The following is a 22,161-nucleotide window of genomic DNA, read 5'->3' on the forward strand; positions in this document are numbered from 1 at the left end:
TGCAGGAGAGCTGTAGACAGAGGGAGAATATGACAGTTTATGCAGAGGTTTTATACCATATATATATATATGTGCATTATTGAATGCCATACTACTCAAATTACAATTTACTGATGGTGAAGCATTTTTATGGTCTTTCACAGCCATTTCATTAACTTGGGAAACTTCATAAAATTACACAAAATAAAGGTTATTAATTGATTTAAAGTGTTATATGTCGGTATGTCGACTCAAGCAAAAGTGAACAGCACATAACAAGCACCAGTGGCCTAATATGAACAGGCAGGTGGTGCAATCCAGGTCATCTTTGAGAACACTGCACTGTGCATCTTAATCACTACTGACACACCCCCTGCCTCACCTCTCTTTCCAGTCCAAGTTCATGGTGAGTCATCACAATACCAAAAAAAGGACAAGGCAAGGACAAGAAAATCATGGATGGAAATACAACAGAGGTTGTGCTTTCTACAAAAGAAGGGTTCACAGTCTTTACTACTGACACACTAGTCTACATGTTATGTAAATTGATCCGATGAGCCAAGTTTATATTAATCTTTATTAGGCCATCCAGTGCTTGTAGAATAACCCCTCATCTCTGCCTGGATGACGTCACATTGTCAGGAAGTTAATTGGGTTAATTGCAGGAAGTTGTTCATGATTACAAGTATTGATTGACCCAGAAATTGTCCAAATCAGTTCATGCCATTGCTCGTGACAGTTCGCTGATACATTCCCTCAAAGACCAAAGATATATTTCAAGCAAATTTCACTGCTTATTTTCACACACAGAGGAGCTGTGAAACAGCAGGGTTTCACTGAGCTTACTCATTGTATTACTCTTCTGCATACTTAGTCATCAACCACAATAGACTGATTCCAAACGCCTGCTGTATTTAATTATCTTATTTTCTGCCTCATTCATTGTGCTTGCTGTTTGTTTTTTTCCAACACATTCAAATGTATATTCAATTGCAATTTCTCATGATGAAAAGCCTTTGCATCATTTAACAGATGCATCATTTAAGCATTCTAGCCTATTATGATGTTGAAGAAAAGAAGTATTGGCAAAGTGTATTAGAAAAAGTTATGTGTGATACATTTTGAACAGTGACTGTGATGTTAACCATAATCATCATCGATCAAAAATATTCCTTCTCGCTGTGAAATGAGTTACGCTCCACACTGTGTAAAAACTAATCAACTTCAATCGGGCATAATACTGTGAAATGATCAAACGGGTACCTTGCAAATAGTTGCCGAGGTGAGTATCTGCTTCAAAAGCATACCAATAATACCAAACACATCACAGATTCCCTTTGAGGGTGTCATCCATTTCGATTCAAAGTAAATCCTCCTTTTTTTTGACAGTGTAGGCTTTTAAGATGCCATTTTTTTTATGATGCTTTTCAGTAGCAGAGGGGTTTCGCTTTCTCTCAACTATTACTAACAAAGAATTCCATTCAGTTAATGAATTCATATTGATTAAAATATTTATTTTATGGTCTGTGGCAGTTCATTGACCTAAAACCAACTTTGTGTTAACCCTGGGATTTATGAACAATACCAACATAACAACTTACTCGATGACACAGTTGAAAAGCAGAGGATGGAGGATGGGAAAAAAAGGTTACTCCTACCTGAGAAATGTTCAAGTCCTCCGTCAGGTCATGAGCTTCAGAGCTCTACAACAGCACCAAAGACGTCTTGAAACTTCAACTTAACATCCAAAGGGAAAAAAAACATCTTTGAGTGAACCGTGAAAAGCTTCTAGCCGACTCTATGGCCCCAAGGGAAGCCACAATGTATCTGCTGCCCGAAGAACTGTTTTTGATTTTGCAACTCCTCCCTGTATAGCATACTGTACTTTGAAGGATCTGTGGGTGTTCCTGCAGCTACTATCGAGTGGTTGGTAATAAAGTTCGACCTGTGTGTCTGCTTTGATTACTGCTCAGTTCTGACAAGTGAGGCCCCTGAGGCCATGGGGGATATGTCAATCGCCCAACTCTGGTGGGGAACTGTAGCTGCAGCAGCAGTGTGTGTGTTTGTCCTTTCTGCGTATGTGTTTGTTGCGATAGCCGAGGTCAGCTCTTGCCAGTGCCGTTACCATGGTATTTCCCAACAGAGAAAGGCCTGATCAGTGAAAGACCTCGTGGAGTTTTGGAAAATGAAACAAGCCATGGCTGCTGGCAAAGACCCTGGAAATGTATGACCACAAATGTGGTCATGCCAGTATCAGGCTTGGCAAATGGCACATAAAGTGACATAATACTAAAACTCAATGTCCTCACTCAAATGATTGGAAGGAAGGTAGGACCGATAAAAATTTGTACTTTTACTCTAAGTACAATTGATATTTCTGCTAGGTTCCACAAACAGCTGCCAAATGGATTATGGTGCCCAGATCGTCATGCAGACCAACACACATACACACAGAAATGTGTGGGAATCCAAAGATTATGATCCAGAGAGCTCATCGCAGTGTGCCATTCTACTCTATCTGAACTATCTGCCATGGTAAGCCTCTGAAACAGCCCCGTCATATAAATAATCTTGTGATTAGGTGCCAAATAGTCTAAACTGGTGCTTCTAATTGGTGTCCAAGCAAGGCTTTGCCTACATTGTACTGAACAGTGGCCACTGTGGCCACAAGTGGCAGTTAATAGTGCATTGAATTTCCCAAAAGGGTTGAGAGAAACTCAAACTGGACAACAAGCAGGGGACAAGTGAGGTATAGGTGGTTTCATTTTCTCCATCAAATCAATGAAATGTTTATCTGTGAAATACTGAATGTAGTGTAACAAAAGTGGAGAACAGTCAGTAATCTCAGTTACCAAGAAACATCTAGTGTGATGTTTGCTAGCATGAGCCACCATAAACTGTGGATGTAATGGTCAGTTTTTTTTTTTATTTGTAAGTAAGACTTATTCCTTCTTTTAAAAAACAGGAAGTGATTTTGGACAAATGCATTTTCACTTTATTGCTGGTTAATGCAGACACCATAAAACCCTTGTTGTTAATTTAAAAACAAGTGCACTTGTGTCCTGAAAGTGGATACAGTGACGGTTTGTACTGTATATTGTCTTTTTGATTACTCTAGTGACAGTAAAACAATGTCTTCATTAATATTAATGAAATTAGATATTATGCATGATCCTCTCTTGTTTTGTCCTGTCAGTTAACCTCTCAATGTTAATATCTGCCCCAGATATTCTAGCACCAGCCAATTAGAAAGACTAATGAACATTCCCACAATGCCCCTGGCAGGACTGTACCCAATGCCCATTGCTGTGCCGGTTAGTGGGGACAGTTGGTAGATACTGGGTTTCAAATGTGATAGATTTAATCAAATTAGAAGCTTAATTACACCCACAGCAAGCTGCTTTTATCAAGAACAGATTCAGTCTGATCTCGGGTGAGGTTTATTGTCCATGTGGACCCAAATGATGATAGCTGGCTATATTGGAGTTGTCAAAGCTGGTTTTCATCAATCTGTTTACAGCGTCCCCCAATCAATGCAGCCTTATTATGATTCCAGAGCAATCTGCAGCCGAGAATAATAGGGAGCCATTATAAGTGAATAGAGGCAGAATAACAGAAACACATACTGCCTTAAAGATAAATTAAAAGTTTGTCAGAGTTTAGATTTTTTTTCAGAACTGGATTGGTCATATTTCCTCCTTAAAAGATGTATGTTAAGATGGTGATTAAAAATGGAAAAAAAAATAATAACACAGAAGGCATGGAGAGTAAGTTAAGAGAGAGACAGAGAGGAAATGTAATGATAAAAAGCAAAAATTTCACAGATATTATTATGCTCTGGCCAAAGTCCTGTTTAACAGTATTAAATTCCTGCAGTTTTACCTGTTGGCCTTCCCAAAACAGTCAGAATTTGAAAAACAAGAACAACTTCTTTGTTGCAGAAGGTGAAGACCAAATACAAATGTAATGTGAAATAGAAAAGATACAACAGAAGACACACAATTGCTCCACCTTGACATAATGTTAAACTGTTTGTATGACCACATATTTGGATATTTCATACTGAATATGAGCCTTTTGCTGCTTTTAGGAGGTGTGGTAATTTGTGTAAAGGCCACAGCTAAATCCATTGTGATATCTTATTTACTTTACTTTGTGATGGAAACTTAAGTATGGATACTTCTGAGATTTGCTGAGCCTGCATGCCCAAAGGTAAACTTCAGCACCACAGTCATTTGTATGCATGAGCTCTGGACCTGTCACTGTGTAATGAGTGCCTGTAGCAACATCCAAACTATTTCTCAAAAAAAAAAAGAAAAAAAAAAAAGAGTACTGCTCATATACAATATGATGTAAATCATGCGTGCTGTTTTTGAAAAATGGTAATTGCGAATTCTCAATATTTCTTTGGACCAATGTTTAGAATAATAATGTTGCTCTAGATTTATTGTTTTCAACAGGAGAGTCTAACTGATGTTATTAAACAACACATAAATGTTGGAAGTTGATGTAGATGTTAATAAATGTCAAAGGATATGCATCAAATGCAGCCTTGACTTCCTCACTTGATGCATTTCCTTTATTGCATTAATTAGTGAGCTGCACTGCATTATGACACATACAATAGATGAGTCAGCAAATCAAGATGTTTTGTTGCATGCTGGTTTTAGCATTTTAAGGGGGTTAGGACTGAGGGGAACATAGGGCTGAGGGAACTTAGAGTTAAGGGAACATACGGCTGAGAGAACACAGAGTCTATACAGTCTCAAATATTTTGGTGAATCCAAAGTGCAAGTTGTAATACTTTCAACCATTATAACTTGAATTTTGAGTCAGTGCATAAAAATGATCAGATTTACATTCTTTTGAATTCAGTTTATTTGTGTGAACAGGGGCAACATCATCCTGTAATGTATTAAGTAGAACAATGCATTACTGCATACATTTGCACAGGTTAAGGACAAACGCGGGGCAAGGCACTCAACAGAGTGAGTATTATTGTGTTAATGAGAGAGAAAGAGCGAAAAAGATGAAACATGATGAGGCAGGCAGGGGCAGATAAATCACTGCAAATAATGAGCAAAAAGGTAGAGATAGAGCTGGTAGGCAGAATGAAAAGATAGTGAGATAAAAACGGGAACAGTTGATATGTCGCAGCACAGAGGCTGGGTAGATAAGAGGGAAATGAGATGAAAAGATACAAAGAAACGGAAAATGACGCAGAGAAAGATTGTTCCATCCCTGGAGATAGAATAAAAAGCTGAGAGAGATAAAGGAAGCGACAGAGGGCATTGAGATGTCTTCATTTACAGTGTGCCTGATACATCAGTCCTGTAGAGTTTCATTGACGTCAATGCAGAGTGTACTATTTCTCCCTGGAGATCCATCAACCACCTAATTCTCCATTTCATGCAGCTATCCTTCCATTACCCCTGCATCATGTTTTATCATTCAGAGTGTATCAAATACTTGGGACGTATAGGCAAAGTCATTGTCCTTAATATGCCCCACAATAAATCACATCAAGACATTGTCAACTAAAAAGCCCTAAAGAAGCAATCAAGCAGAAACACAATCTGCGTTATGTGAACTTTTGCAATTTGTTTCTGGGATGCATTTGGTGCTGCCTTCATCTTAGTAGTTTTGATTAAACAGCTGACTGAAAGTTAAGGTCAGATATTTTTTTTCCTTTCTCACCCTCTTGCACTGAGGGAATTGTTGCTGAGTGCAGTAAACAATCAAAAGCTTCATTAAACGTTCATGGTGATATATGGAAAGGGCCCGATGGCTATAAATGCAACACAGAATGATGCATGTCCGACCGGCAATGTCATTCACCGACATGTTTTCACTAAGAAATGTTCCACACAAGTCGAATGCTTGAAGTTTGAAAAAGTTTGAATATTGTAGAGAAAAAAATACGGCTAACTGAGTTGGTGTCTCTACAAAATGCAGTCAAAAACTAAATATCTTAAAATAACATACAAGGATATAATGATTCATTTAGGTGAGGTCTGCTCGTCCTTCTCTTCCTACTTCCGTGCATTCATTAGTAGGCCAGCTAGTCAATTTTGTCAAAACCAGAAAAAAAAAAACTAAGCAAGGGAAATAAAACCAAACCACGCTGAAACCAGTTTATGTAAGGCAGAGAGTCCAGGTGAGCCCAATCTCCCTGATTACTGCCCTCCATGCTGCTGCAGGGAGTTGTAGGGAAACCTGTAATTGCAAGACATGGTTATAATTTAAAATAATACCAAGAAATACAGTAGTTGTCTCTTTTAGGCTTACAATTATTGAGAACTTTCAAGGAATATACTTTGCAATTTTGGGCTCCCTAATTGCCAGTTCCTATTATATTGAGGATTTAAACCATGTAATCCTCCCACATTAAACTTCATAGAAGAAATGTCTCTATAGTCTTGACAAATATTCTCATTTTTTACATCTTATTTTAGTCTGATGCAGTCTTGACACAGCAGAATTAACTAAATGTGATATCCAGGCATGCTCAGACTATCCAGGGGATTTCAGCCCAAACATCCCAAGTGGTTGACACACTGCAAATGTTATACATTTCCAAATTTGTTATTTTCTGTCTGACTTTTCTTGTCTTTAATATTTCAAAGCTCCAAAATTGATGTGTTCTTAAAAGGAAAACAGTTGAAAACAGTTGTATCATTTCTTCTGGGACTCTGGAGGGAGCTTCATAAAGTCTGAGAAAGTACTCTTGATGAAGTCACAGTGATGTTATCAGGGTTATCTCACATTTGCTTCAAGAGGTCACATTTTGAACAGAAAGCGGAGTTACAAACTGGAAATGTGGAGTTTGAAACATGTCATCATTTATCAGTCAGGGATGAACTAATAAAAACACTTTCATGTTGAACTATGGGAAATGTGTTTGGTGCTCATGACTCTAGGGACTAAAAGTTAGAATATCTGTTCTTCTGTGGCTTTGATTTCGACCATTTCTTTTTTAAATCAGTTTCTTGAGCTCCACATGTATGGAAGTACAATACTCAATTGCTGAAGTATTCCTCTAATGTTGCTGCAGTATAAAGAGGAGTAAGAAAAAAAGGTAAGAAAATGAACAAAAATGTTTTATTCATAACCTGTTGAACCCTTCATATAAAAAGAAAGAATAGTCTAATTTATTGCTGTTTCCATGAGAGCTAATACCGTCCCACTGTCCTTAATTTACTCACCGTTCTGTATTTGTATGACATAGATATCAGTTGTTGGCACACCCGCAATTGGTTCGGGTTTTCCACTCTGGCTCTCTCTGCTGCAGCTGGTTTAATGGCTAGTTATGTAAAGATCGATGAGTAGCTGTTCTAATTGTAAATACCACTTGTGAAACTATATATATCCACCCTCAGGCAACCTGCAGCTTCTAGTTTAAGCACAGAGCCATCAATGGACAAAATGGGGTCACAACCTTTTCCCTACCACTGGAACATCTGATTGCTTCAAGTTGTTGATTTGTATCTTAAGGAGAAAAAAGACAAATGGCAATTTGAAGACGCCCTTGACCCAATGATTGGCTTTTTTTTTTAGCTCTCAGGGACATATTTTTCAGGACTGAGGGTCATTCATTGTCGTCTGTGGCAGTCTGGAGGCAGTCAGCGGGTGAGGAGAGGTGGGAGGCTACTGACCGGAATTCTCTGTTAATTGAATGCCGGTTCAGATCACACAGATGACTGAACTTGGCGTTATGATGGAGCAAGTTCCTGTTCAACCAATTACACATACTGGAAAATCACACATACACACAGCCACCAGTTATTTCATTTTTTAACATGAGAAAAAGAAGGTAGAAAGACACAAAGACCTGCGTAATATTTTTAATTTTCTTGCTACATAAATCAAAAACTTGAGATTTGTTCACTGACCTGACAAGCTGATCATCCTGAACTTGTATTGAATGTTTATACTCTCTGGTCCGAAATCAATATGGACAGAATGAAAAGAGACACACACACACACACACACACACACACACACAGCACCAGGATATTAAGCATAGGGATATGTTTAATGAGATTAATGAGGTTCATCACTGTTACAACATATATCATGAATTAATGGATATATCAACGAAAACAAAAGTAAACGTTGCAGTGTACAAACACTCAATGGACATGATAGCACCATTGCAGTGAAACAACACATAATCAGATTTTGCGTTGATCAGGATCAACATTCTAGTATGTAACAGTTTTGACTGCATGATACATTTGATTACAAACAGCTACTTCAATTTGCAATTGCAGGTCAGACATGGTAATGACTCAAATGCTCCAGATGCATGTGTTTAAGAGGCAATCCATCTTTTTTTTACATATCAACGTCTGTTTAAAGATCTTTGGCAGTAATACTGTATCTGTGAACAAAGTTGTTTAAAGCCTTCTGATGAATTTCCTCAAGTGATGTAAGTGAGCGAACCAGAGCTCTCTAGTCCGCTCCTCATCTCAACATGAGGCTAGCAGCTCAAAGCTACATTAGCCGTGACTAGGATATCACATCCAAATATCAGACCGAACTGTCGGCAGCAATGTATGTGTGTATGTGTAATCTTTTCATTTTTAACCCGCTATTGTGAGTATTATAGGGGTGAAAGGCTTTGTCAGTGAAGTACAATTTTAAGCCACTTACAATATAGGATTATAGGTGTTTAGAAAAATAAGCATCGTATGGGACTTTTCCATTATTATTCATAATACACAACATTTTAAAAGGTAAAGACTAATGTACCAAGACAAAAAATACAACATAAAAAAATATAATTGTCCCTGAATACTCATGAAATGTGTAAACACTTTTTTCAAGTGATTGTAAAATTGTGTTTCTTGTTGTCACAGATTCGAACCATTCAGTGATGACATCTACGCGCAATAATGTGCTGCCATCAAACCATGCTGTTTTCCCCGATCATCAGATTCTCCTTGTTTTCCTCCGCATGTTGTCTGTTTGGCTGCACCTGTGCCTTGAAAATGACGCGCTTACACAGTGTGAGAATTGGCTTGTGTGGTCGGGCCTGACGCAGATCACTGGATGGTGTAGTCATGTTTAGGGGATTCTGATTCATAGGAGGGAAATGCAATTAAAACATAATGTTATGAAACATAGTCAAGCACAAACTAGTATAACAATTCTGATCTGAGAAAAAATATATATATATATTTGAAATTGACTAAATGCAATTTTCAAGTTCACCCACCTTAAACAATGAGAACAAAATGAATGCTGGGATACATATCAGTGGAGTGATGACAAGGAAAGAGCCCAAAATGCTCCGATTCAGGCCGATTTCATAACCATACACAAGGAGACGGGTTGAGTCCGCCAGTTCATACAGTAGTGTGATCTAGGGGTTAAGAAGTAAAAAGGCTAAGCTGTAAAACAAGTGTTGTGGTGTGCTTTGTTTAGCGAGAGAAACAAATCACATCCAATAGAACGAAGTGGAAAGAAAGCGGTCAGTAAGTGAATAAAATCAAATTCTCTCTAAATTAAAACAAATGCTGAAAATGATATGGTGAAAACATTATCAATCAGGTAAGTATGCAATTACTGAACTACTATTTTGCTAATAGTTCAATAATGATAATATAACTTATTTTATTACATAACTTTCTCTTAACTTCACAGTTGGTGTAAGTTAAGGAAAGCGCCAGTGTTTTTCTTATGTTTTAAATGTTGTACGGCAACGAGTTCCCAAAATGATGGAAAACAAACAGTGGGAAAAAAATGGAAAGAGCAAATGGCTTATGTAAAACTGACAGGATTATGTATCAAAAATGATCTTGTGGAACATTTAAACCTGCAAAATAAATATATGCAACTTTAAGTCTTGAACGTGAACACTTCAGTGCATAAACATATTCAAATCATCCACAGCTTCGACAGTGAACTGTGATGCAAAAAAAGGTCGGCAGTTATGTATCTTAAATTGTATGTGATAAAAAAAACACCATTATGCTCCTTTAACTGACTACTATTTCCCATTTAGAATGATATCTCTGCTTTACTATCTGATCTTGTATCAATCATGCAGTGAAGTGTGTTGTAAAAACAGATGAGTCAACATTTTCAGGTAAAAGCAGCAGTCTCACCTCTTCTTTCCCATATGTGAGCTCATGCATAACTACTGATGTGGCAAAATGAAATATGTGAAACACTCAGCAAAGATATAAAGGCCAGGAGAGAGAGGGGGAACAAGAAGATGCAAATATAAGAGGAAGCTAAAGATGTGTGTTCTGAAGTAATTCAAGGTAGAAATTCATGAATAAATATAAAAAAACATGAGAGGAAATAGCCATTAAAGCAGAGACACAAAATAAATGAATCAAGTGAGAGAGATGTGACGCAGGTGTGGGTATCTCACCCCGCAGATGAGCGGCGTGATGAACAACCAGCAGTACTTCAGCACGGGGAATGGTGGGTACCCGATCATGTCCTCAATGTTGTCATAGAAACGGTCCGCACCTGCAAAGTCATGGACGGGAGGTGTTAGACACCCAAAGGGCATTAAAAAGGTTTTGCTTTAACAGGGACCTAAAAATCCAATGAGATGTTGAAGCCTTAGCTTTGTGGTGTTTTTCTGTCATCTATATAATGTTTGTTTGTTTGACTAGTAGTGAAAAGAAGCTCCCTACCAAAGAGAGGAAGAGAGAAAAAACACGAGGCAAATGAGCGGATTTAAGAAAAGTAGACACAACTACAAAATAAATGAACACCATGGAGGAGGAAAGTTAATGGCTCATTTAAGAGTGTGTGAGGAAGTTTGTGCATATTTAACACAGACTCACTCAGCAGAGGCAGAGAAGCTAAACGAATGGCTAAACAACTCAAAGAGGGGATGAGGAAGCAGCTGCAGAAACTGGCGATATCTCACTCTGCATCAGTTTGCAGTAGAAGATGTGTAGCTGACCCTTATTCCAAAGAGCAAGTCATTTTTGGAAAGGAAATGCACTTTTCAGAGTCAAAGAAATTGAATACTGTATATACTGTTTAAATACACAAACATGGTCAGCACTGAGGAATATGCCTTCAGATTCTTGAAAGAAAATGGCTTGTTTTAAGAAAGGTGTGCAATACAGATGCTCGTAGAGATGAGATGTAAAGACCAATATAAAAAGAGGTCAACTCTGCACCCACATGCTGTAATTTAGCCAGTAATATTGCCAATAATGAAGGAGTGGGAAGTGGTGAGAGCTCTGAAGATTTATCCAGAATGATGGCAGAGGAAGACGGCGATATGGAAAAGGAAGATAAATAATTGTGAAGAAGCCAATGGACAAATCCTTAAACATTTGAGGGAAAGAGATAACCATTGAAACATTAATTAAATGTTGTAGTTAAATAGATAGGGAGGAAAAATGGCAGCTAGACACAGGAACAAAATAAATCCCTGTTTCAGATCGTTTCAGGTGTTGCTTTTGGTTTCAGTCCAGTAGATGGAGCAATCATCCTTCTAGTCTAAGTCAAACTCGACAAACAACCACTGAGATACGGAGCTGAGCAGTTAAAGGAATGACTGTAATGAAAACACAGAGACATGTAAACTGAAACTGAAGAAAACAAGAATAAGAGTCTCTGTGAGGTGGTCATGTCTAATGTAAAGAAAACAAATCTGGTAATTGATAAATGTTGTTGATCTTCAGCAGTTGTGGTGTGTAGTGAATGTTATAAATGACCAGAGGGCGGTGTCGGAGTGAAAAGAAAGTCACACACAAATGCTGCCAATAGAAAGCTAAAGGTCATGGGCGTCCCCACTTTAAACAAGTCATCACATGAACCTTTTTTAGTTTAATATCCTTGTTTTTGATTGTACATGTTTGTATGCTTTCAGTTATTACAGAAGACATGATTAGTTTTAAATGTGGATGTGTATTTAATGTGGATACCTGGATTCTATTACAGATACAGATAGAATAGATGTGCTGCATATCCAAAGTAATGGATTTTTGTAAGACAAAAATAAGCACATGATCCTGTTATATTTTAAATCTCATCACTTTTTTTCTTATTAGTAGAGCTCTTTTAATATCATAACTCAGGATGGAAATAAAACGGTGGATATCAGATGCTGGTTTCTTACAGATAAGATTGTACAGATACAGGAGGTTGATTACACCGATGAAACAAATGTTGATGTCGGAATCACATAAGCCCAAAGACAAAAAAAACGAGGTTCCCTTTGGTGGCATTTATAAGCATAAAGCTTTAGATATTAAGGTCTTCAGAAATATTTTGAAGTGAGTAAATAAGGTGTGTTTTGAGAAACAGCGCAGTAGTAGTTCACTGTTGGGTAATAAAAATCATGTAGTGTAGCCATTACAGCCAATGGCATGACTTACCATACACCCAGGAAATGACAATGGTCTCAAAACAGGCTATAAAGAGGAGACTGATTCCACTGGCACCGTAGTAGTCAATGAGCTGGAAGAGGACTATCCCTCCCTGTGACAAGAGCAGAAAAACACATGGAGGGAAAAAAAACCCAATAAAATAGACCAGCTGTGTTTTTATGTGACCGTCCAGACTTTATCTTTACCAAATCAGCCATTTCTTGTGCATCAGTAAACCCGTTAGCAGAGCACGGCGTTCCCATATTTGGAAAACAACATGAAATTTAACAATTTAATTACTGGTGTACAAAGTATATTAAGTGTAGTGCACTTTTTGAATAGATTGATAATAAAAAAGAATTGCAAGGTTGTGCTTTTTTTGAGTTAGTTTGTTAATTAACATGATTTATAGTTTACAGCCATACTAGCAGTTGAGCCAAATGTTTCAGTAATGTTTAGCAGGTATGTTTCCCATGTTTATTGTCTTAGTCTAGAAAGATAGCATGCAAATATTTGCCAATAAGCACTAAACAGAAAATATAGCTGCTAATTTAAAAGGTATTTGTTCATGAATTATAGGATTAAACAACAACAAAAATGATCACAAGTATCTCTGCTGCTTACCTCAGTGATGAGCGGCAGCCCTAATAGGAAACAGACAACAGCTATGACCAGGACCAGCAGCTCTCTGCGGCCAGGCCTCCTCAGGTGATGTGGGAACAGGTCAGTGAGGGCCGTGGCCATGCTCTCCACACACACAAACTATGGGGACAAAAACAGATTAGCTTTGTGTGGATACAATATGCTGCTGTAACACTGCAGTATATACAGTACCTGACTGTCCAGGCCCAGGAAGAGGATCATGACGAAGAAGAGCACAGCCCAGAAGGATGAACCCGGCAGCAACGACAGAGCCCTTGGATATGCCAAAAAGACCAGACCAGGACCTGTAGAAGGGACATGAATGCTTCATTCAACACAATGCTTTGTTTCAGCTCATTATACACTAATAAAATAATAAAATATAGTTATGAATATTATATTTCATCCCTGCCAATTGCTCCCCCGAAATCCTCCACGCTGTCCCTTTAAGCCAAATAATGACCAGTAAAAGAGTATATATTTATATATATATATATAATTTCATGGAAGAGAGATATTTGTTCTTATCCCTTCAATGATCTTGTGACCCTTTGAGGGGTCCAGATCCCCATGTTGGGAATCATTACTTCAACATAACTATTAATTACTTCAGTTTAATAACTTGTCTTGCCCAGTGCTCTCCAAAACAGGATTAAAAAGAAGGTGGACATCAGTATTCTCTAACCTTGGGAATGCAACCACAATAAAGACATTCTAGTTCAAATCTATCAACTGTGTGTTAGCTTAAGATGCCATCTTGTGGACATTGTTGGTTGTTTGTTGCCACTGCCAGAATACCTGCAGAGCCACAACGTATTACAGCTGTAACAATGAATGTATTAATCGATTGTTAGAAAATGTGATTGAATAATGTCAATCATTTTCTAAGCAGAAATCTCAAACAATTGTTGTTTCTAGCTTCTATGTATTAATTGCAGCCCAACAATGCATGGGAAATAAATACAATAAATCATAACTATCATAGCAAGCAGTCAAATGAATGATGCAGATGCTGGAAAGGGAGGAAAGAACTCACCGCTAGACACAACATCTTCCATGGATACCCCCATGTCTTGAGCCATGAATCCCAGCACTGAGAACACAACAAAACCAGCAAAGATACTGGTGGCACTGTTCAGGCAACATAGCGCCACGCAATCCCTACAACATACCAAGAACACAAGCCTGCATTGTCAGGGAGCACATGAATGTAAAACTGTAAATGTGACCGTGCGCTGTGTGTGATGACACTGACCTGTAGCAGTTATTGTTGTATTTGTTGTAGCTCCCCAGAGCGGTTAATACTCCCTGACACACGGCGAAGGAGAAGAACACCTGAGTCCCTGCATCATGCCATACCTAGAGTGGGGAAGAGAATGACTTTAGAAACATTAGAGAGGGACCTTGAATGTTGACATTGTTAAAATAACCCAGATATATGCTTTCCATCAACTTGCCAGCTCAAAACAAATAACTAGAATTGTACAACAACAAAACAATTCAAGCCAGCATTAAACATGCTGCAATTTCCGTGATGGTGTGTTGAAATGTGCTTTATATGCAAACATTTTTATTGTTTCTGTCACTGCATTCACAACTACGAGTGTGTGTGCACCACATGTGTTTTTGTGTTCATTCAAGTTTGTGGATGTGGGCAGGAATGTTGACATGAAAGTCTATCTGCGGGCCCTCGTTCTGACAGCATCTGGTTAACGTTAGAGGCACAACAGCACTGTGAGTTTCTCCTAGTAAAAGACAGAGCGCCAACGAAATGTACAGGCCCTTACTCTGGCCCCATGGAACTTATTCCCAGCCTCGGCACAGACAAGTAATCCTCAGTCAGTGACGCGTTTTATTTGGCTGTTCTGAATACACATTCACACGCACATGAACAAAAGGACACACAGCATAAACAGTCCCCAGATGCAGGCCAGAACTTGTTTACGATTTCCTCGACACATAAGTATGCTGAAGCAAGACGTATTAGAAACAGAACTGTTTTCAGATCTGTTTTTAAGAGCATGTGGGATTGCATAACTTTCTGAAACATAGCTGCTTCCACCTGCTTTCCACATTACGCCAAATAACATTCGCACAGTTTTTCCTCTTGCTTCCTACTATGATTGCACTCTGAGATTCCCATGATGGTTCAGAGCTGTATGAGTAGACTTTTATGACTCCCTCACAAAGCCTTGAAGCTGAAACTAAACTGAGTTTGTTTAAGGTCTCAAATGACTATGCCATTAAAATGAAGGTATTTTCATGGATTCTCCTTGTTCCCTTATCCAAAGAGCACCCCAAACCAACTCTATCTAAGTCCAGGAAGTGTTTAAACCAAAACATTTTTGGATTTTCTGAATGAATAGATGTTCTTACATGGACCACTCAGTTCACCACTCACAGGAAAGTTTGCATGCACGCACATCCACATGCCCACAGGAGAAGAGGAAGAGACTCCCCTCCTCAAAGAGGGGGTGTCTGAGGGTTAACGCCCTGGTTATTACATTTGACCCCTTAAGCGGTGCTCTCAACTGTCAAGCGGAAGAAAGAGATTGAGATAAAGCAGGGGGAGGAAAAGGAAGAGGGGTGACGATCTATTTTGTGAGAAAAAGAGTCCTTTTTCTTTCCCGTTGTTGCTGGCAGATGGTCATTGTGCAAGAGCATGCACCAAGAACTCACCATCTGTTGTTTTTTTCCCCAATTTCAGTTAAGAAACTACATCCTTATGCTGAGTGAATGACAGATCTGCCATCAGAAAGTAATACTTAATTTAAGTAAAATTAAAATAAATGTTAAATATGGTAAATATGCCCTAAAAATGTGTTAGAAAGTCCTCATGGAGAGACACTATTTTTACTCATGTATGATGATGTTACTGTATACTCTATGGGGAAGCTTTCTTTGACAAACTTCTCACTGTAAAAAGGATCCTTGTTTGCTTTTCTTGCTAAGACTTGCTTTTCTTGTCTTGGGACCGGAAACCAGATTCAAGGCAAAAAGAAAGGAGGAAGAGATAAAAGGGCTCTGTATTCACCCTGTTAGAACACAGAGTAAATCTAACAGAGGGAGAAGGTTTGAGAATAAAAAAGAGACAGATGAGTTCAACTTCTAATGCCTCTTTCTGCATGTGTACTTTAGCAAATACAGAATTGTCAAACTGTGGTTCTTGTTTGTAATGCTGTATTTCAAAAGCAACCATAGTTAGATTATGACTTTGAGTTCTCACACGTGGTTCAAGGATCTTCTTTAAGTTAGGGTAGAGGTAATATCTCAGTCCCTCCCCAGCTCCTGGGAGTGTCACTCCTCGGATGAAGAGGATGAACAGCATCAGGTAGGGGAATGTAGCAGTGAAGTACACGACCTGCAAACACAAAATACATACAAAGAAGGTAGTTTATATATGTACACTCAAACACTCATAATCTTTTCATTTACCCTGAATTAAGTGATCTTTTGGGGCAACGGAAACATGCACACTGACACACAAAACTGACATAGTAACACCTTATAAATTTGATATACAAGCTATGAGGGCAAACTTTCCCGAGTGCTGCCTTTTTACACATCCAGTGAACATGAAGGAACATTAGAATTCATTTTGTGTCATGATATTGGTGAGTCCAGTATTCACTCTCTTTTAGCTCCGTTTTCTGTCTCCGCCAACTCACGAGAGATATTTCTGGCTCTAGACTCCACAATGCTAACCAGCTAGTCCGTAATGTTGTCTGCCTGCAGTTTGGTGCTGGACAGGTAGCATACAGCGGGTTTATCAGAGTTAATCGAAAACGTCCAACCAAAACAAATAGCTGAAAGATGCTACGACACCCCATAGAGTTGTGTAAGTTAAAAAGATTTTACTCTTAGTTGATTTTGCGAAAGAAGACTTAAGACTCTCAATAATGTAGTCTGAAATGGCAACGCTGCATCAATGAATATACAAAACAAATGGGGGTTGGCAAAAAAAGGTAAAGCATTCTGACAGATTTCTGACAGATTGAGAAAACTGAGATAAAGGTGAGTTGGAAGTTGCACAATTGAAAATGTGAAAGCATTTCGGGGAATCCATCTTGTGTTTCCTCTGAAGTCTTTGAGAGGCCAAGATTTAGTTTGTATGTTCACATATGTTAAATACTCGCATGCCCTAGATTCAACATAATGTCCAGCAGATGCAAGCATTGTTTCCTGAGAATCTGGAGCGGGGGAATACAATTTAAATAGCAGGCGGGAAAGGCAGCGTCGGCCAGAAACAAGTATTACTACTACAGTATATAGTGTGGCAATAACAGAACACAAATACGTACATTGAATGGATATTGCTGAAACAATGTGGCCATAAATATTTGAATTTAATTCTAGCTCATTGATTTTTTTTTTTATAACATCAATATCAATCACATACTAGGTGTGAAGGTAGATAGAAAGAAAGGGAGATGAGCAAAAGAACCCATGTGTATGCAACCCTAATATTGGGACAGTGCAGTATATGGATTTTAAAAGTAGTACTCACCTTTCCTGTCAATTTGATTCCCTTAAAGATGCAGAAGTAACAAATAATCCAGGCAAGCAGGAGACACACAGCCAGGTCCCAGTTTAATTTACCCAGGGACAGGTCGGAGGACATCCTTAACACACGGTGCCTGTTGGGAAGAGACCAGACACATAAACACATATATTAAACTGCATCCTCTGCAAATAACACGCAGAATGATGGATGTACAGATGTGCAATGAGTACAAACACACTTTGTTTCTCTTTTCATAAGCTTTCTCCCACTGCAGATAAACAGCTTGCTATTAATGCTCCATGAATGCATTGAAAGCTATATGTTTCTTTTAGTGTGTCCACTCAAACAGAGCTTATTTTTAAAAACATGCTTTTTTGGAAACGGGGCGATCGCCTGGCCTCCGATGTTGCTCCTTACAGCTTTCTCCAGAACCCTTCATCCAAACTACTTTACACTGGGAACTGTGTTTCCTCGGTTCCCTCAGTAAAACTTCCACCCACCTTGTGTGAAGTCGAACGGAAGAATAATTGTCGAGAAAGTCCAAGAACAGACATAGTACGTAGATACATATATTTACAGATAGAGACTCCTTCAGTTTTTAGTATGATAGAGATAATAGTTTCATCTTTAACATCATGTTCACTAAGTGCCCCAACAGTAAAGATGGCCTCTTGGCCTCAGGCAGGCCAGGCTGGAAGCTATTATTGAGGAACGTTCAAGACAAGCACACTGGGGAAGATGAAATTAGGATTTGTATTCTTGTTTTAAAAAGATAACATGTTGAGTGTGTGTGTGTTTCTCACAGCCAGAACTCCTCTTCCGGTGACCTGCCATTCATGAAAGTAGCACCTTCCCTGCAGGAAATATTTGTTAAAAAACATATGCAAGTAAGTAAAGAGATTTGAAATTGAATAATAATAATAATAATAATAATAATAATAATAATAATAATAATAATAATAATAATAATAATAATGATTTTTGAAGTCCTCAGTTTTAATTTTTCTAAAAAAGTAGCACTTAGATATCACTCAGATGCTATGTTTGAACTATGTTTAAAGAAGTACTTTGACTGTTTTTAATAGTTATTGTTCAAATTTGATGGATTTGGGATTTTGTTACCTTCAGACCTTCAGAGGCCAGCTAACTGTTTCCCTGTTTACAGTCTTTATGCTAAGCTAAGCCAACAGGCTGCCGACTGTAGCTTCATATTAAACGTATAAGAGTGGTATGGGTCAAACTTCCCATCTAACTTTTGTTAATCTCCCCTCATGTCTATTATTTCAATATGACATTTTTCTACCTCCCACTTGTTTTTTTAAACCACTACTGAACTATAGTTCTTTTATATTTATTGTGTGTACTTTTCGCCTTCAAACTGTCCCAAGGAAGTGATTAATTGTTGAGATGTAAGAACCTCCTGTTCTGATCACATGAAAGCATGGGCGTGTCCCAATGCTCCATCAATGAAAGCCAAGACTATTTCTTGCTTGCCTTGTACAGAATGTACTTTGGCCTGGGTGAGAATAGTCACAAGGCAGCTATTCAGCTATTTCCACCCGGCAAAGTTAAATATGCTTCTTAATTTAGCAATAGTTAGTTTGGTGATTGGGTCAAATTAAGGAATTTTACCCATGTGACTGGGGCTTGGGTCCTCTGAGAAGCATGTTTTTATACTGAGTAACACTTACTTATTATTTAGTTATTTACTTAAAAATATTTTCAATCACAGTTTGGGTTTAGGGAAACAACAACTTGGTTAGGCATAGGAAAAATATACATAACCGACAGTAGATTACATATACACATAGAGTATCTCATGTGTGCCAGGGTCTGATGCAAATTGCATTGTTGGCTACGGACACCTGGGTGCTAATAGCATCTGCCTATAAAGTATGATAGTTCACCAGGTACAGCTTGACAATAAAGGTGCAACTTACGAGTAAGTTGCATTATCCACGTAGTCCGGTGAGGTGAAGTTGTTTAGGAACGACCAGTTTGAGCCAGGTTGAAACAATTGGGGGTTGGCAAAGACGCTGGAGCGACTGTGACATAACTCTAAGAGGTTGAGGAAAGAGAGATTAGGGTGAGTTGGATGTTGCACGCTTCACAATGCTAAAATGTGCAGAATTCTCTTTCTGTCAAGACTGTAAGAAAGCAATAACCACACTGCTGATCAAATCCAGAGGTGTTTCAATAAGCCAGCGTTGATTTATTACTCACCAGTGTTCCACGAGTTGTCACATGTAGACCAGGGCAACGGGCTTTTGAAGGAGTTATACAGGTAGAAGATGGCCCAGGCCAACACCACGATGTAGTAGATGTTCAGATAGGCCACAATCACTTGGGACGCAATCCCCACCCCTGCACGACAAAACTAGTTGTCACACACTTTCACAAAAGGTTTGGATTTGGTTCCGAACCACAAACACTGAGATACACATGTACGTGCATATTTACCTTTTATTCTGACCGTTATTTCACTTTGGAAGCATTTCATATAGTATGAAAAATCAACCACCAGTGGATTTATCTTAATGTATTTTTCCAGTAAAAATGAAGAAAGCACAATGAAAAACATACATTTCCTGCCTGTCAAGGGACTCATTGTTGAGTAATTCTACAAAAATATGTCCGAGCCTCGTCTTTACCCGCGAACATGGGGCATATCTTCCTCCAGGCGGTCACCCCACCCTCACTGGTGTACTGGCCCAACGCCGTCTCCAGGAAGAACACAGGGATGCCACAGAAGAGGAGGAACACAAAGTACGGGATGAAGAAGACACCTGCAAATAAACATGCCCGTTTAGAAGAATCACTTTTATGTGATGTAAAGCAGGTTTTCCACAAATATTGGCATGCTGCACACTGACAGATAAATACATATTAAGCCACAAATCCAACACATATTAAAGGTTGATTATGTAACTAATGAAATAATTTACAGTGGGATTACACTATTTACAATTTTACTTGGAAGAAATGTATTAAACCACGCCTAAATAATCATGAACATCATATTTTTTAAGATTGGCATCTATACAGAAGCTTTAATCGGTCATTATAAAATGTTTTCTGACAATGTGGACAACAGTGGGAAACTTTTTTTTCAATAAATCCAGTGTGCCATTAAGATGATGAAGAATACGTTGTTGAGTGACAGATGTAGGTGACTTTTGGTGTTTCCTCTTCTACTCCCACATCATCAAGACATTCCAATGCATGTGCACACACATTTTCAGCTTCCATCTTTTATACACTTACAGCCAGCAATAATCCCCCCCACCCCACCCCTATGTCAAAATCTGGTCCCTCACCTCCTCCATTTCTGTAGCACAGATAAGGGAAACGCCAAACATTCCCGAGGCCAATGATTTCTCCAGCCATAGAGAAAATAAACTCCATCTTGTTGGCCCACTTCCCCCTCGGCTGAAGCCCTCCATGAGAAGGCTCCGATGCATTTGGTCCCGATCCTCCTGCAGGACTCGCTGTGGCCGTTTCCTCAGTCATGGTCTCTCCGTCTATTGTATGCACACACACATAATAAACACATTTTGTGAAATGCAACATAACATCTGTTATGGCCTTTACTATGTAATTGGTAGTTGTCATAATCATCCTTATAGCTCACACAGCAGTCTATTAAAGCCTGCTCCTCTGGTCATGTCAACGACAAATGACTGGCAACACAATACAACTCCCAATAAACCATGAACTGCAAGCAACTTCCAAGAAATAGCATGCCAAACTTATTCTGATGATTGCAACAAAAAGAAATACTGCAAATATGTCCAGATTCCTAAGAAAGTTTTGAATGCACGCAACTCACTCGTCAGCGTGCAGTTGACGCCGTAAATGAAATCCCGAGACTGACTAACTAAGTTTGAAGAAAATCTCTATTATAAAGTTGGGCGTGTCCTGAGTGATACACACACACACACACACACACACATACACGTACACGTACATACAGCTCAGCTTTCATAATAATCTATTCACAATGTATTCCTCATTAAAACAGTGTTTGTTTATTTGTGCAGTATCTGGGCAGACTCTGTATCTGTATACTAGGTGTACTCTTTTATTTCATAATAATCTATTCACAATGTTTTCCTCATGAAAACAGTGTGTTTAGTTATGAGGTATCTGGGCAGACTCTGTACCTGACAGGACAAACTCAGGGACACACTGCTACTCTTAACTAGTTCACCACTGTTGTTCTAATTAGTTCTTATAACCCCAAAAAGTATGAACATGGTAAACATAACATTTCATCCTTTTCAAACTTTATATTCCTATACATGTGTATTTCATAATAATCTATTCACAATGTATTCCTCATGAAAACAGTGTTTTTAGTTATGAGGTATCTGGGCAGACTCTGTACCTGACAGGACAAACTCGGGGACTCACTGCTACCTATAACTAGTTCACCACTGTTGTGTGGTTCTAATCAGTTCTTATAACCCCAAAAAGTATGAACATAACATAATGTACATAACATTTCATCTTTCTTCAAACCTTATATTCCTAATGCATAGGCAGTGTATTTCATAATAATCTATTCACAATGTATTCCTCATTAAAACAGTGTTTTTAGTTATGAGGTATCTGGGCAGACACACTGCTACTTTTAACTATTTCACCACTGTTGTGTGGTTCTAATTAGTTCTTATAACCGCAAAA

The 22,161-nt window shown here is 38.5% G+C and overlaps 1 protein-coding gene across 1 annotated transcript; it reads right to left on the reverse strand.

Annotated features, from left to right (window-relative positions):
* Positions 1-7,990: 7,990 nt before the first annotated feature.
* Positions 7,991-21,367, reverse strand: LOC129112556 (sodium- and chloride-dependent GABA transporter 2-like). Its single transcript, XM_054624710.1, has 16 exons — positions 21,305-21,367; positions 20,793-20,996; positions 20,127-20,261; positions 19,699-19,839; positions 19,416-19,533; positions 18,279-18,329; positions 17,479-17,608; positions 16,198-16,332; positions 14,227-14,330; positions 14,008-14,132; positions 13,164-13,276; positions 12,954-13,091; positions 12,339-12,441; positions 10,364-10,464; positions 9,200-9,346; positions 7,991-9,058 (listed from the first exon to the last, which is right to left on the reverse strand). Exons 2-16 carry the CDS (start codon positions 20,983-20,985, stop codon positions 8,888-8,890), a joined length of 1,905 nt encoding a protein of 634 aa, XP_054480685.1. The 5' UTR covers positions 20,986-20,996; positions 21,305-21,367; the 3' UTR covers positions 7,991-8,887.
* Between the last annotated feature and the right edge of the window lie 794 nt (positions 21,368-22,161).

The sequence above is a fragment of the Anoplopoma fimbria genome, chromosome 23 (assembly GCF_027596085.1).
Source record: "Anoplopoma fimbria isolate UVic2021 breed Golden Eagle Sablefish chromosome 23, Afim_UVic_2022, whole genome shotgun sequence".
NCBI lineage: Eukaryota > Metazoa > Chordata > Actinopteri > Perciformes > Anoplopomatidae > Anoplopoma > Anoplopoma fimbria.